The sequence below is a fragment of the Oryzias latipes genome, chromosome 21, assembly GCF_053564925.1.
Source record: "Oryzias latipes strain Hd-rR chromosome 21, Olatipes_Hd-rR_3.1".
Classification (NCBI taxonomy): domain Eukaryota; kingdom Metazoa; phylum Chordata; class Actinopteri; order Beloniformes; family Adrianichthyidae; genus Oryzias; species Oryzias latipes.
In genome coordinates this window covers 2595119-2611193 of record NC_136257.1, presented here as the reverse complement: position 1 = coordinate 2611193, position 16075 = coordinate 2595119, and the positions used below count along the sequence as shown (strand labels likewise).

Sequence of the window (16075 nt, the reverse complement as noted above, 5' to 3'; positions counted from 1 at the left end):
GTCAATTTCCCCCTAGGTATAAATAAATATACACCAATTTTTATCTTAAGAAATGAAAAACTTTTATGCTCTCGCGGGCCACATATGGCCCGCGGGCCTTGAGTTTGACACATGTGCAATAAACAAAAAAGTTCGGACACCACTACAGCTCCAAATGCTCCTACGATTGCAGACGTAGGGAAAAGCCAGAGGGCTAGGGGGTAGAATTCTGATTTGCCTAAGAGTTGGAAAAAAATGTAGCCAAAAATTGTAGAATTTTTTTTTAAGATTCGTTCTTTTGGATGGTTGGTGAGGCACTGTGCCTGGGCCAAAATAACAGCAGAGCTCTTGGACAGTGTGGTGTTAGAGGCACATTCCCACAGCACTGCTCCATGAAAGTAGCAAATATCATTCAGATTATGCTTTAAGCCTTATGATGTAAGTGCTATGATTGTGAACCGAGAGGATAATGATTGGATATTTGACACAAACAGGCCTCCACATTAAGTATTCTGAGCTGTGTGTCCTCCAGGCGTCTACAGTCCATTTACATGGATCTTTCTTATTTGTATTAGAAAAATTTTTTCATATATTTCTTGCCCGCCTCATTAAAAAAAAGTGGAACCAATGAAATAGTTGTCTAAAAATCCCTTAAGCATTTTTCCCCTAACTGGTGGAAAACCAAAGATTTTACCTCAAGGAAGCTGAAAAAGGACAAGAAATTGAATGGGAACAAAGTAATAAATAGTTTGAAAAAGCAAAGGTCAGTGACGAGATGAGGAAGGAATGTAGAGAAATAAAAGAGCATCAAAGCTACAGCACAGTCACAAACAGATGGAGGGGTGAAAGGAGGCGTGGAGGCTGACAAAGAGGAAGCTTGTGCTGCTAGAGAGATGGATAATAATGGTTCAACGAAGGAGTGGGAAACAGAGGGAGAGACTTCAGGGCTGGAAGATGCATAGCGGGAAGCAGACATGGAGGGAAAGTTGTTCTTGAGGCCCTAAAAATGAAAACGCTTTGATCACAAGAAGACAAAGAGGAAAGTTAGAGATGGTTAAATAGCTGAAATGGACCCTCATTTTGCTGCAGTTCACCTTTCACAACTTTACAGATTTACAGATTTTGTGGTGCATTTTCCTATGCTTTTTTATCACTGCATTGTGTTCTGCATCTTGATTGGCTGCAGAGGTTTGTTAACCCCCCCCCCATCTGGACAGTATAGAATGAATTAAGTTCGCAAAGATGATATTTGTTTTCAATCTATAGTACTGGATTTCTTTTCCTATGAAGGTTTGAACAAGAGAGAAAATTGTAAAAAGGTTCATGTCTGTGTGGGAATAGTCTATAAAGTGAGTAGTGAGGAATTTTCCAGCCTCAAAACATCTAAAATTATTGTTAAAAAATAAACGATGACTTCTTTGGAGATTTTGTTTATTGCGAGTTATTTCTAGAAACCAACTCCTGCAATAAAAGAGAAAGCACTGTAATTGCTCTTTGCTATGTGCTGTCGTAAACCAGAGCTTCCTCCATCCAACGTGCAGTCTTCCTCGCCTTCATCCTTTCAGCATGTTCTCATTACATCCGTCAGTAGCCCACACTCCACTCTGTCAGCCTGTCGGATCTGGGATGGGCAGCTTTAAGCTGTGCTGCTGGCCTGCGCTGTGCAAAATCCAATGGCTGTCTGTTTGATCTCACTGGGAAGCATCCGACTGTTTGTCCCAGTAAGCACCCCCAACAAATCCTGGTCTTCACTGTATCCATGACTTACTGCCATGGCATCACAGCTCAGCAGGAAGACGGTCAGAGGCGGTCACTGAGGCTTTTGGCACAATCCAGATCATAGTTTCAAGCTGGCAAATGCTTTGCACATAGACCTGGCTGTATGTGTGAATTGCGCAAATTTCTTATCAGCCAACTCAATGCATTTATACATGTAGTCATGGTCCAGGTGACCTGCTGCAGTTAAAATAGAGCATCAGAATGGGGAAGAAAGGTGATTGAAGTGACTCTGAACGTAGCATGGTTGTTGGTTCCAGACGGGCTGGTCTGAGGATTTCAGCAACTGTTGATCTACTGGGATTTTCACCCACAGCCATCTCTAGGGTTTACAGAGAATGGTCCAAGAATAGAAAATATCCAGTGAGCAGCAGTTCTGTGGACGGAAATGCCTTGTTGATGTCAGAGGTCAGGGGAGAACAGTCAGACTGGTTCCATCTGATAGAAAGACAACAGGAACTCAAAGAACCACTGGTTCCAACAGGTCTGCAGAAGAGCATCTCTGAAAGAACAACACGTCCAACCTGGAGGCAGATGGACTACAGCAGCAGAAGACCACACCGGGTACCACTGCTGTCAGCTAAGAACAGAAAACTGAGGCTACAATTCACACAGACTCACCAAAACTTGACCATAGAAGATGGAAAAATGTTGTCTGGTCTGAAAAGCAACATGAAAGCATGGATCCATCCTGCCTTGTATCAACAGTTCAGGCTGGTGGTGATGTCATGACCACAGCGAACCATTTTCTGATGCCACTTCCAGCAGGATAAGGCTCCATGTCATCAAGCTGGAATCATCTCAGACTGGTTTCTAAAACAAGACAATGATTTCTCTTGAATCAAACGGCCTCCACAGTCACCAGAACCCAATAGAGAACCTTTGGGATGTGGTGGAACGGGAGACCAGCATCATGGATGTTCAGCAGACAAATCTGCAGCAACTGATGCTGTCATGTCAACATGGACCAAGCTCTCCTTGTTGAATCGATGCCACCAAGGACTGAGGCAGTTCTGAAGGCTAAAGGGGGTTCAACCCGGTACTAGCAATGTGGACCTAATAAAAGGGCCGGAGTGCGTATATCTACACCATTTATATATTCATACATTTATATTTATACATGCATATTTATACATATCCTGATAACTACATTGTGGATGTAATATGTGATTGCTTAATAATCAAAGTAGTCAACTGGTTTTATTTTTGAATTCAGGTTTAAAGTATTTCCTCTCAATAAAACCTGCAGGTTTTTATGTATAAAACTAGTTGATCTTCTTTACTGTGGTGACCTACAAAACAAGACCTGCCAAAACGTTTAAAACTAAAAGAGTCTCCTCTTCTCTTTGTAAATAATTCTTACACAAGTCAAAGGAAAACATGGAGACTGCAGGAATGCAAGTTTAATCAAAAGAAAAAGTAGAATTTGAATAGAAGAAGTTGCAAATATTGCATGGAGATGAACGGTGAAACTATGTGAGGAAATGGACTGTGCAGCAAAAACAGGTTACCTTAATGTGGGAAAGAATAGAACGGATCAACGGGACGCATTAAGGGAAATTAAACTGTTGAATTAACATTAAACTCCTGCAAACATCACAGCTCACAATAGAGTGGTAGTTTTTGATTGAAGCAAGTTCAGTTTTCAAATGACTTCTACAACTGTTGACTATATTTACGTAAAATCATATTGAAATCTGTTTTTAGTCTGTTGCTTTTGAGTGTTCCTGATATTTCTAATCTTTAAAATATTTTGAACAAGTTTGTTCCACCATCTTCCATCTAAAAATGTTTTTGTCTCAGTGACTGCCCTTGGATTTTGAGAATAGAGGAGTGGGACTGATGCAGTCTGTCCTACAGAGTAGTTGGAAAGAATCTTTGCGGGGCTTGAGTCTGATCTCTGTGGTGCCATTCCATTTGTGAAAACGTGGTCTCACGCTCCACAAACCAGACCCCTCCACAGTTTGAGCCCAGGCCATCCTGGCAAAAGCTCTGTGTCTTCCTGGGCTGCGACTGACTGTGACGAATCCCAAACCCACAAACAAAAGAACCTTTCAAAAATGTTTCCTTGTATCGGGGAAGTCTATCGTCCTGTTGGCATTCCTGTTGGAGTCTGGTGCCCACGTTGCTAGAATTAGATCTGCAGTTTTGCTGTGAAACTATTCCATCAATAATTAAAGGCATCATTGATTTTTAAAGAGTAATGAAAAAGCAGACATCAACTTTAAATTGTAAACCTAACAGAGCTCTAATTAATCTTTACTGACATTGTTGAAACATCAGCACCTTAAACGCTAAACCTGAATGACCTGGAGGTCGTTGGTGACTTTTTGAGGCATTCCTGCATAACTTCAGTGACTACTCAATGAAAAAAATGTAAGTTTGTCAGTTTTTATGAAGACATTCATTGAATTTCCTTTGTAGCTGTTGATAGATGCCAGGCCTCTGAGTGTTGAATTCAGTGAGCAAATTGATCAGCTGATGATGACTGTACAAAAGTGACACACACACTCCCCACACAAGCTCACACACTTAATTCCATCTCCCTTTTTGTGGCCCTCAGGGCACCGTCTTCCACGCTGCCACATTCAGCACATTTCACCGTCTACTCCCTAATCCTGTTAGGAGCCGCCAATTACTCGCCAAACGGTGGCCCAGTCCTCACAGCACAGACTGTGCGAGTCTGTCTGTGTACGAATTGTGTTTGCTTCGGGCTTTATGGGTAAACGATACTTTATTGCAAAAAAGTTACTAAAGGATCATGAAGCAAAAGGACGAGCAGGAAAGGAGGCCAGATAAGCCTCGAAATGTTTGTCCAAGAGACTTCTCAGTGAGGAGAGATTTTGCAGATCTGCAGTTTAAAATGCTGCCTGAGAATAAACTCCCAGCTTATTTTGAACCAGAACATCAGAGTCTGGACATTTATTTCTGTAAGAATGTGAGTGAAAATCTTTGGCTTTATGATCACTCACTAAAGAACAGTTTTTGGAAGAACTTAGAGATTTTGTGAGGAAAAAAATCTCTCTCAAAAGGATCCAACTTACTTCAAGACAGGCATAAAAACATTTTCTTTTTTAGTTTTTGAAATAGATTTCAGTATTGGCCACTGGCTTTTAAATTATTTTTAAGTAACATTGATTCTTAGCATTTGTGTTAGACTTATGAAGTTGTTTTTTTAGATTAAACATCTTACTATAGCTGACCTTATCTGAGAAGAGCTTTGAAAACCTGAAGCTTTTCTTTCCTCTCCATGTCATTTTACTGGTGAAGTATGCATTTTTTTATTTCATATTACATTTTTCAGAGTTCAGGCGGCACGGTGGAGTAGTGGTCAGCCCTCGTGCCTGGTTCAAATCCCAGCTGGGACTTGTAGTGGTTGATTTTATTCTTTTAGCTTCGTCATACATTCAAAAAGGCTGAACACTGAAGCAGCAGCCTTCCTGTAACAAGCTTCTATCTCAGAAGCACTTTTTCTACTAATCTTGGCTCCTTGCTGAAGTAAACATGATCCCGACAGGATAGATGTGTGTCGACCTGAAGGTTATTCTGCTGGTGTGATGTGGAGTTGTGTCAAAGAGGGAAATGATGGTCCCTGGGCTGGTTTTGTTGGGAGTGCAGAGATGCGGTTCATAAATCGGTTGTTATTGGCTGGATCAGAGAAACTGTCAGAGTTTATCATCTTCATGAGGAAGAATGCAAAATAAGGATGTGCTCCAGGAAACGGCCAGTCCTCCTTTGGATCTGACTTCTATTCAGTTCTATCAGAGAGCAAAATGATGAAATATTCTTGAAGTGTTCCTTTTAACTCGGGAAAGGTACTGCAGACACGGACGGGTGCCGGACTAATCGTGGAGGAGACACTTGGTCCACAGTGGCCAGATTTCTCTTTGATGAAGGCTGTGGGTGCAAAAGCTGGAACTTGAAGACAGAACAGAGAAGGACTCTCATAGGAGGGTTGAGGACAGCACTTTGATCAGTTCACAGCCAGAAAAAAACATCCTATTTAAAAGACTTTGTTACCTAATGGTTGAGAAACAGACAAAAATACTAGGCAGAAGAATCCTCATCGTCTGTGTTGGCAACCAGTAATCTACCCAGAGGCCATAGCTTAGAATCTTGTTGTTCCAAGGCTAATGTTTCAGTAAAACGTGCTTGTGAAAAGGAGCTGTTAAATAATGATCATACAGTTCAAGGCATGTTAATTGTTTTATATGCATATCTTCCCACTGTATTCCTCAACAGGGGGATGGTGTAATGTATTTAGAAATAATAGATAGATAGATAGATAGATAGATAGATAGATAGATAGATAGATGACTTTATTAATCCCACAATGGGGAAATATCATTTATCTGTGGCAGCAACACGACATTCAGAAATAATCTATATAATATAACATCAATAAAGGACATCACAAATTACATTATATTAGATAATTAAAAATATTACTAAAATTATTATGAAAAATTATTATCAAAAATGAGATTCTTATTAAATAAAGAAATAAATATTAAATAAATACAGGTGCAAAAGTGTAAAAAACATGCGGTCTGCAAAACATGTAAACTGTAAAAAAACATTACAAATTTTTCCAAAATACAGAAATAACTAATGAAGTTCACACCAAAAACAAACAACTGTTCAGGAACAAAAGACAATTTAAAATTGAAAAACAACAACTACAACAAAAGTAAATGAATCAATAGGGGGGACTAGTTTATATTGCGGAGCAATACACGAAGCGCCAAGTGGCACTGAGGTTGTGAGCACGCTTGTGTCAGGTCGATTAAAACAGTTGAAGGGTGTTGAAGTTCAAGATGACATCTTTTCGTCTCGTCCTTTCACAATACAAAGCATGAGGGTGGAGTCATCATGGTTTGGAGCTGTTTTTTGATCCATAAGTAGGAAAAGATAAATGAGGTCATGTGTGGTGAGGTTTGGGACAGAAATCTTCCACCTGTGAGACCATTGAGGATGAAATGAGGCTGGATCTTCCAGCAAGACAATGATCCCAAACACATCGTCCAGGTAACCGAGTGATTGCAAACCTACATGAAACCTTTGACCTCTGTCATTGACGACCAGGGTTACCTCACAGACCGCTGTCCTTTTCAAATGGGACAGAATCTGTGCATAAGATGATACTTCCTGACTGCCCAAGCAAATGATTCTGGAAAACTCTAAACAAAAAAAAAGAAGAGTAGTTTTTCTTTTTTCACTTTTTCTAAAACTAGTTCTAATGGATGTAACTGCTGATAAAATTATAAAGCTGAAAGGCGGTATTCATTGGAGCTGGATGTCAGTCTAACAGCTGGATGAATTGCTCAGTTCACAGAAAACATTTTTACATAGACATCCATGACAGAGAGTAGAATAGAACAGGATTTTTAACCACATCTACCTCTGATCACTAATATTGGCTTCATTACTAAACCCAGACAGCATTCCTGAGGACAGTTCTTTCATATGTGATATCTGTTGGTGTCTGTGTTCCTCAGTGGGTGTAGTTTTAGTCCTCGCCTCGCTTTCTTCAGCTTTTAATCCTCCTCAGGTTTTCCTCCTTCATCACACAGGCCTTTTAGGAGCCTGAGACAGCCTCTTCTCCTCATCTGCGTCTGTTTTAGTTCAGGTCTTTTCTCCACCGTTTGACCTCCATATCCTCCTTTCAGTGTCCCAAAAAGCTGCTTACGCATTCTGTGAACAGCAGCATGCGTTACAGCCCCCCAGTCTGTGCGACGGCAGGAATTTTCCAGAGATCAGGTCGCTTTAAACCTGCTTTGGCAGCCTCAGTCTGCTGGACTGCTTTCCTGTAGCTCTTCCCCGCCTGTCTGCGGTCCGGCTGCAGAAATCCCACCAGGCTTTGTTTGTAAGTTTAGGCCACGCAGAGCTCAACCTTTGAATAGGTGATCACCTTTAACTGGCTGTCAAAAGATAACTTATTTTCTGCGTGATTTGTCATCTTGTTCTAGTGTTATACCGCTTATGGTGCTTCCTCAGTAACGCCTTTTTCTTATCTTTTTTTCTTTTTTCTTTTCCAATTGACAGAAATGCCACCAGGTTTCTGCAGTTCCATGATAAATGATGCTGTTTGCTTACCTAATGACTCTGAATGCCCGATAGCAGCTTAATTATCGAGTTTTCTACTGAAGTCGCCCTCCTTGGCATTTTCCCGATTTGTTTTCTACTCTCAGCAGTTAGAACGGATTCTTACTCTACGTTGTTCAGTGATGTAAACTCTAGATGTACGTTTTTTCCTCTCTAATTCTCACCCACATCATGATGCTTCCCCTACTGTGCTTCCCTTATGTGGTGTAGTCGGTTCACTTGGCAGAACATGACCTGTACTCTGACATAATATGGACGTCTTCACCTACTGCGGTTCTCGTCTGGTATGGAATCAGGAAATGCGTACGCAGACATGCCTCAGTCTTTCTCTGCATGGTGGTCTGGTCTTAGTGGTTCCCCAACACAGCCTTGAAATTTCTCGATTATTCAATTAAACATTGGATTTTCAAACTGTTCGCCCTTCTCTTCAAAGGAAAGCAGCCATGAACTGAAACCAGTAGTAGAACAAATGCATTTAAAGGCAACGTTCTACACCAAAAGAGGGAAGTCAGTCAAAGCTATTAAAGGCCAAAAGACTTGAAGAAAACTTGTGTCCACAGTGTTTGACTGTGTTGAATATACCAGCGCTCATCCTGACCGGCGGTCATGTAAGAAACATGTTGAAGGTAAATACTGACACTTTCTCCTATTGTCTTACCGGGTCTGTTACCAGATTGCAGTTGAGTCTGTTGTTTCCATGGGATGAAGGTCCGTGATTCATTCCTGCTGCTTTTATCAGGCTGCTTCTGCGCTCATCAGCTGTCAAAATGCAGCTCATTTGCTTTTCGTCCCACTGCGCCTGTCAGCTGTGTTTTCAGAACAGCAGCTTTAATATTTACTGAGAGGACTTTGTTTCTGTTTGGAACGCAGTTTTTTAGGACATGTCGCATTTGAAGAAAGCTTTTATTTAAATAATCTACATATATATGATGTGATGGTTCTTCACTAAAGTCAGTCAATCTTTCTCCTTATTTGTGTTTATCCATAATTCCATCTCCATTCTATGTGGTTATTATGGGATGGATATTAAGTCAACCCTTTCTGTACAAGTCTACATTTTCCTGAATCAACTGAACATCTCTGGAACGTTTTCCTCTGAGAAACCAAAAACGAGGTCATCTTGTGAGACCAGGCAGACGCCATGGCGTGGCTTCAGCATGAGCGCCAGCGTGACCCCATCATCATCTGCTGCATCATTCAATTGTTGGCTGTGGTTAAATCAGTGAGAGCTAAAACAAAGACTGTGTTTCTTTCATCTGTGAAGGTAAAAAAAGATGCAGCTCTCATATCACAGCAGTATTTCATCAACACTGTAACCTGGTCTCCTTGCATTCCATGAACATTTGCTGCAGAGTTGCATCTCTCAGTTTTCATGGTGGGATGCAGAAAGACTCCACTTTGTCATGTCTGTACAAGAACATTGAGCTCTGAGTTTGTCAGAGCTTTCATCTGCCAGTGGAGAGGAAGACTTCCCATCATCTCTGACCAACAAACCCATTTCTCTGCATTGGTTTGTTCAAACAAACAGCTGGTCAACAGACTTTATGTTGTTCCTCCTTTTGTCAGCTGGAGCAGTCTGACCTCCAAGTTTGAGATTTCCATAAGACTCCTCCAACTTCCATGTTGCTGCTGCACAGACTGAAGGCACATTTTGTGTATTTTCTTGTACAAATGTGTCTTTAATACACTGTGACCATCACCTCCAAGCTTTTCTATCCTTTTGTTTAACCTTTATTTTGCATTAGTTATTCCAAGTTCTCCAGTTCTAAAGTTCCCATCCACCTTTTTTCTCCAGGTGTTCAAACTGAAAGCTGTCCAGCTCGCTGAGAAGCTCCTCCCTGCCTTCAACACCCCCACTGGGATCCCCTGGGCCATGGTCAACCTGAAGAGGTGAGTGACGCAGACATCCCTTTAACATTCTTTCTGACTAGTTTGAAAACGGACGGTTTTTCTGCTGCTTAGGATCCCGTATCACTTCCTTGTTCTGTGAATATATAAATTCTGTAAAAAATTCATTAGCAGCACATCCGGCACTACTGAAACTCGTAGATGCATCAATAAAATATTCTTTTAAATGTTAAACAGCTGGTTTATTAAGCATTTGAGGTCATCCTGAACAGATATTATTAGCCATTTAATGCGCCTCGTTTTCCTGTAAACTCCCTGACATAATCATGTTTGTCAGCAGAGTTCAATACTGCAGAAACAGCTGTAAAAGTCAGAGAGACCCCCCCCCCCCCCCCCCCCCCCCCCCCGAGATGCACATAATGGAGCACTAAAAACTGGTGGAATGTCCTCCCATTGATGGTGTTACAGAGATGATCTATTTGTAGAAAGGCTCCAGTGTTTATCACTTAAAGGGCTTTTTATCATGACGATACTTCCAGTTAATTTCCAAACCGTGGTTGCAGCTCTGAAGTGCAGTGATGTCAGATCGACCAGGCAAAGCATGAAAAGCTCCAGCGGAGCCCCGCTCCACCCACACGTGGTTTGACTGCTTTTGCCTGATTGCACCTCCTCTCAGAGCGGCGTGGGTGTTCAGACGGTGCTGCAGGAAGACAATAAGCACTGCTGTTTGTGTTATTCCCAAAGCGCATGCACTTTTAGTTCCACTCCATGGAATGGTTCTAACAGCAAACATTAAATCAAACCTTTTTTATAAAAACGCTCTGGTGCATTATGCAGCTCAAAGCGCTTTACATGTAAAAACCAAAAAAAATCACAAATTTTACAATAACCCCCTACCCCACCCCCCACTCTCCTCCGTTAACGTTTTCGGGGTATTTCAAAACAGTAGAGTCCGCTCAGGTCGTTGACCTTGCAGTGAGGCCTTCAACCAGCGGGGCACAACAGTCTGTTAGCGCTAGATTCCCCGAGCCGGCAGTGTCTGGTTTGGATCCACAGTTCCTCCAACTGTGACATCACCATGACTGCTTGGGCGTTGGGCAGAGGCCTTTAGGCCTGGGTCCAACGGACGGGGATCCGGACGGGGTGCACGGATCCCCGTCCGTCCACTCCCACCTTTTGTTATATACACATATTTGGTCAATGTTGCTGTCTGTGGCGGTGACATTTTTGATTTTGATTTAAAATGGTTTATTTAAAGCAATCAAATAAGAATAATACACAAAAACAACACAATCATCAGTTATACATTCATACAACGACGAATCAAACTGGAAGGAAGTGAACTTATATAATCCCACCCCTGTTCTACCGTAACCATTTCATTATATGATTTATCATTATCTGGTTCATAACTTTATCAGACAGAATTAAGAATCCTTAAATATCAATAAAGCACATGACAAAGATGAATTACTTATTATGTAAAAAATACACAAATATTTTAGAAATCAACATGGCAATTGCAGATCAGTTATTTAAAATATATGCAGATGATGTCATTCATTCATTCATAATTCATTCATGTCCCTTTCGGGTCACAGGGCTGCTGGAGCCTATCACACATATCACACACCCATTCACTCTCACACTCACATCTATGGACAATTTAGAGTTTCCAATTGACCTCTGAAGCATGTTTTTTGGACGGTGGGAGGAAGCCGGAGACCCTGGAGAGAACCCACGCATGAACGGGGAGAACATGCTAACTCCCCCCAGCTGGGACTTGAACCGGGGGCTAACCACTGCACCACCGTGCAGCAGATTATGTTAATTATAAAAATCATGTATGATTAAAAAATAATCAGTAAAATAGACATAACACTGTTTCAAAAGACTTCGTATAATAAATAGATCAAGTATCAAAAGTTACAAATATGTGCAAATTATGTTTCATTTGGAAAAAATCATGAATCAATCAAGAGGAGTAATATAATTAGAAATCATTCATTCTGACCATCTTCAATGATTGATTCAGCTTTTTTTAAATTATAATAAGGTAATGCTGTGAAACAGTGGAATTGGCTTTAGCAGGAAGTTCATGATTGAACGATTGGCATTAATGGAAATCTGCAGTTGTTGGTCACACTTGAGAATCATTTATTTGAATAGGGGGGACAGCGCATATTAATAAACATTTCTGTCAATATGCCAGAGTTAGCCAAAGGGCTATTTTTCATCTGCAGTCCCTGGGAAGATGTTAAAAATCACCCTAAAAGATCAAAGTAAAATTACATATTTACATAACATTACATATATATATTAAACAATGCATTCAATAAAATAAGCAGTTAACCTAAAATCAAATTAATGATAAAACAATCCAAAAACAGAAAAATGTAAGAACATACGTGCACATAAAAGACATGACAGTAATGAGGATCAGTGAGAGGAAATGTACTCAGTGTTGACAGCTCTGATTGTCAATGAGCCATTTCTTTAATTGTGTCTTGAATAAATGATATGTGTTTTGATTTCTGATACTAACAGGTGTGAAGTTCCACTCAGTAGCAGCTCTAACAGAAAAAGCGGTCTGACCAAAAGCGCTTTTTCTGAAGGGAATGATACAGTCTCCTCTGACTGCACTCCGAGTTCTGCTGTGATCTGCTGTCCGGATGTTAACAAACTGGTGAAGAGGAGGGGATGATAAGCCATGAAAGATTTTGTACATGAGACAGAGATTTGAAAATTTGACCATGTTGTCCCAACGCAGTAAACCATGTTTTTGTAATATTGGACAATGGTGACATATGTTGGGTTTTTTATCCAAGGTTTTAACAGTTTGTTTGTATAATGTTTGGGCAGGTTTTAAAGATGTATTGCAAGCCTGTGACCAGACAGGCAAACAGTAAGTGATATGAGAGAGGATCATAGAGTGCATGTACATTTTTGCTGACTGTGTGGACATCTGGTGGCGAATGTGTCTAAAATTACTGAGGTTGAATTTGATTCTGTTGCAGACTTTTTTTATGTGTGATTTGAAAGACAGCTTTGAATCCAAAATGACACCCAGATATTTATATTCTGATACAATCTGTAGCCTTTCTCCTGAAACAAAAACATCTGGTTCAGCAGTGAGATTATTATTGGACTTGGTGAAAAACATTGCAACAGTTTTAGATGTGTTTAGCTGCAAACAAGAATATTTCAACCAAGCTGTGATGTTAACCATGGCATTGGTGAGCTTCTCAGACACCTGAGAGGAATTACTGCCATGAGCATATATTACAGTGTCATCAGCATACATCTGCACAGAAACATCAGGACAACTGGATGGAAGGTCATTAATGTACAATGAAAATAGCAAAGGTCCCAAAATTGATCCTTGTGGAATACCAGTTGGCAGACTGAGAGCTGCAGATTTAAATGACTGGACTTTGACAAGTTGGGAGCGGTCAGTGAGGTAGGAGTCAATCCATTGCAGTGCATCAGAAGAAAAGTTAAAATTGCATAATTTTGACAGTAAGATTTTGTGATTAACAGTGTCAAAAGCCTTCCTGAGATCCAGGAAAACAGCACCTACAACCCCCCCTCGGTCCAGCAAAATCCTGATATTTTCAGTGAAAAAACAGGTAGCGGTCTCCGTGGAGTAATTGGCTCTAAAGCCAAACTGCATAGGATGGAGAGAATAGAGTGTGGTGTCGAGGTGGTTTATAATTTGTTTAGCTACCAGTTTTTCTGCAATTTTTGACACTGTCGGAAGAATGCTAATGGGTCTGTAGTTGGACATGGAATGAAGGTCTCCACTCTTAAAAATGGGAGAGACAATGGCTGGTTTCCAAGTGCTCGGGAATGTTTTTTGTGAGAGGGATAGATTGATAATTTTGGTAATGGGGCGTGTCAGTGATGAACAGAGGTCCTTGAGCATCACTGTGTCCAAGCCAAAAATGTCTTTACATCGGGATGGTTTGAGTAAATTGATGGTCTGTGATACATCGGATTCTGTGATGTTTGTGAAACTAAATGTCGGTTGGCTTGCGTCTATTGAAAGATTGTAGGTTTCCACAGGTGTGAAACAGCTCGCTATGTTGGCCACAGAATCAATGAAATAATGGTTAAATGCCTCTGCTATGACTTGAGCATTGTTTGTTAGTTGTCTGTTTATTTTAATTTCTAGAATGTTTTGTTCTTTAGGGCGATCACCTGTCATTTTTCTTATCTGGTTCCATATTATTTTAGAGTTTCCATGTGATTTTTCAATTATTGTGAGGAAGGAATCTGCTTTTGCTTTCCTTAATGATCTTACCACCTTATTTCTCAGTATGGCAAAAAGACCTCTGTCATGGGTTGATTTAGTTTTATTTGCTTTTTTTAAGGCTTGGTCTCGTTCTTTCATGAGTTTTATGATGTCAGAGTTCATCCATGGAACAGTGTTTTTGTATGGTTTCAGCTTGATTTTTTGTGTGAATTCAGTAATTGTTCTCTCAAGTGTTTTAAGGAATAGTTTGCCATAATTTTCAGTGTCAACTGATGGTAAAATATTGTCCCACTGAATTTGATTGGCTTCATCTACAAAGTTTTGATATTTATTTTTAGGTATTGTAATAATTTCTTTGACTCCAGCACAAGAATGGAAACGCTTTTTAGTGAGTTTTCTAGAGAGGAGAGTTAAATTATGGTCTGATAAACATGTTAAATGATTTTGCAATTCTTTCTGGTCTGTTGGTAAATATGAGATCAATTTGCGTCATGGTAGATTTAGTTATTCTTGTTGGGCCACGGATGACTTGTGTTAAATTAAACCTGTCAGTGATTTGCTTGAGTTTTTTTCTTGAGGATTTGTCCTCCCAGTCAATGTTGAAATCACCCATGATAATAATTTCTTTGTCACAGTTGCTTTCTTTTAACAACTTCTCAAAGTGTTCATAAAATCTGTTATCTGCAGATGGAGGTCTGTAGATAACAACAAGGATAAATGACATTTGTGGTGAAAGGGAGATTGTGAGCCCCAAACATTCCAACTGAACATGGTTTGACCATTGAATTTTGTGGCACTGCAATGTGCTTTTTATGTAAATCAAGACTCCACCCCCCTTTTTAGATCCCTCCCTGTCTTTTCTGTAGATGTTATAACCAGGAATATTCAGAGCTGCTGATGGGGAATTCTGATTGAGCCAGGATTCAGATAAACAGAGAAAGTCCAGGTTTGAGTCCAGTAACAGATGCTGTATTTGCTCACCTTTAGAAAGGAAGATTCTTATGTTCAGGTGTCCCCCTAGAATCCCCTTTGGTTTGGCTTTAGGGTCCCACACTGTCCGCGAATGATTGACAGTTTGAAACACCGCCCACTTCTTGTTCTTTGCGATCCCTGGGTTCAGCCGTTTTCTGTTTACATTCTGCGTCACTGTGGAGGTGTTGGAAGCGTGCTCCTTTAGCGTGGTGGTAGAAGTCTGGGGCTCCGTTGATCTTGCATACACCCCAGTCCCCGCCGAAACTCCGGGTCCAGTCGATGGTCGATGGAAGACGCCGCTCCGCCGGCTTGATCGAGGGCATCCAGCTAGGGCGCACCGCACACCCGCTCCGTCATGCGCACCCAGCGTGTACGGATCCACCACGGTACCAGCAAGGCTCCCCAGCGCCCAATCTGTAGCAACACCAGGTAGTAGGGCCGTAGTTGCGCGCTTCTCCGCGGGGCCTTCCCTCGGTGTGACGTGGCGCGGTCCCGGGCATGGATGTATGTCTCCAGATAGTGTCAAACAGATCGTGATGACAAGAGCATTAGTCCATTGTAGACGTGAAGTTGTCTTGATGTTTTTTCGTTTCTTATGGTAGATGGGTGGATAAACAAGAGTCATAGCTAGCAGATGCTTCCCATAGCCAATGCTTGGCTTGACATAGTTGTTTGTGTCTTCTTTGTCCATTCTACTGAAATGCATCTTTCCATGAATGGAAAGTTGTAGCTGAATCTTGTCGTCAGCATTTTTGAGGTCTAGATCGTCGGTAGATGGTATAAACTCAATAAGCAAGGTGTAAAGAAGGAGAGCTGTGACCACACCTGCAACACCTGCGGCCATCTTTCATTCCAGGTCTGGACTGAGAGGCTGATACTGAGAGTGTTTTCTCCATCAGATGACGCTTTCTCACAGTTCCAGGCTTTTGCAGTTTTCCTGAAGTGGACATAGTTCTGGGTTGCAGTTGTAGCACAGGAGTGCAGGAAGCTCCGTGTGGTGGAGCGTCCGCCATCTTCATTTGGCTTTTTTTTTTCCAATCAGCTGTCTGTTTTTATTGGTTTTACTGAGATGTCTCGGTTACAAGTGAGAGCTCGTTTATAAACCTTGTTCAGAATGCCATCAAGATTACCGTACTCCAA

The 16075-nt window shown here is 41.0% G+C and overlaps 1 protein-coding gene across 2 annotated transcripts in view; it reads left to right on the top strand.

Moving 5' to 3' along the window:
* The window catches only part of man1a2 (mannosidase, alpha, class 1A, member 2), a 105127-nt gene that overhangs the window by 66826 nt on the left and 22226 nt on the right, over positions 1 to 16075 (top strand). For both annotated transcript variants that reach the window (XM_023950575.2, XM_078939856.1), the window contains exon 7: positions 9656 to 9750. In XM_023950575.2, the coding sequence (XP_023806343.1) occupies positions 9656 to 9750 (95 nt within the window). The remainder of the gene's footprint in view (positions 1 to 9655; positions 9751 to 16075) is intronic.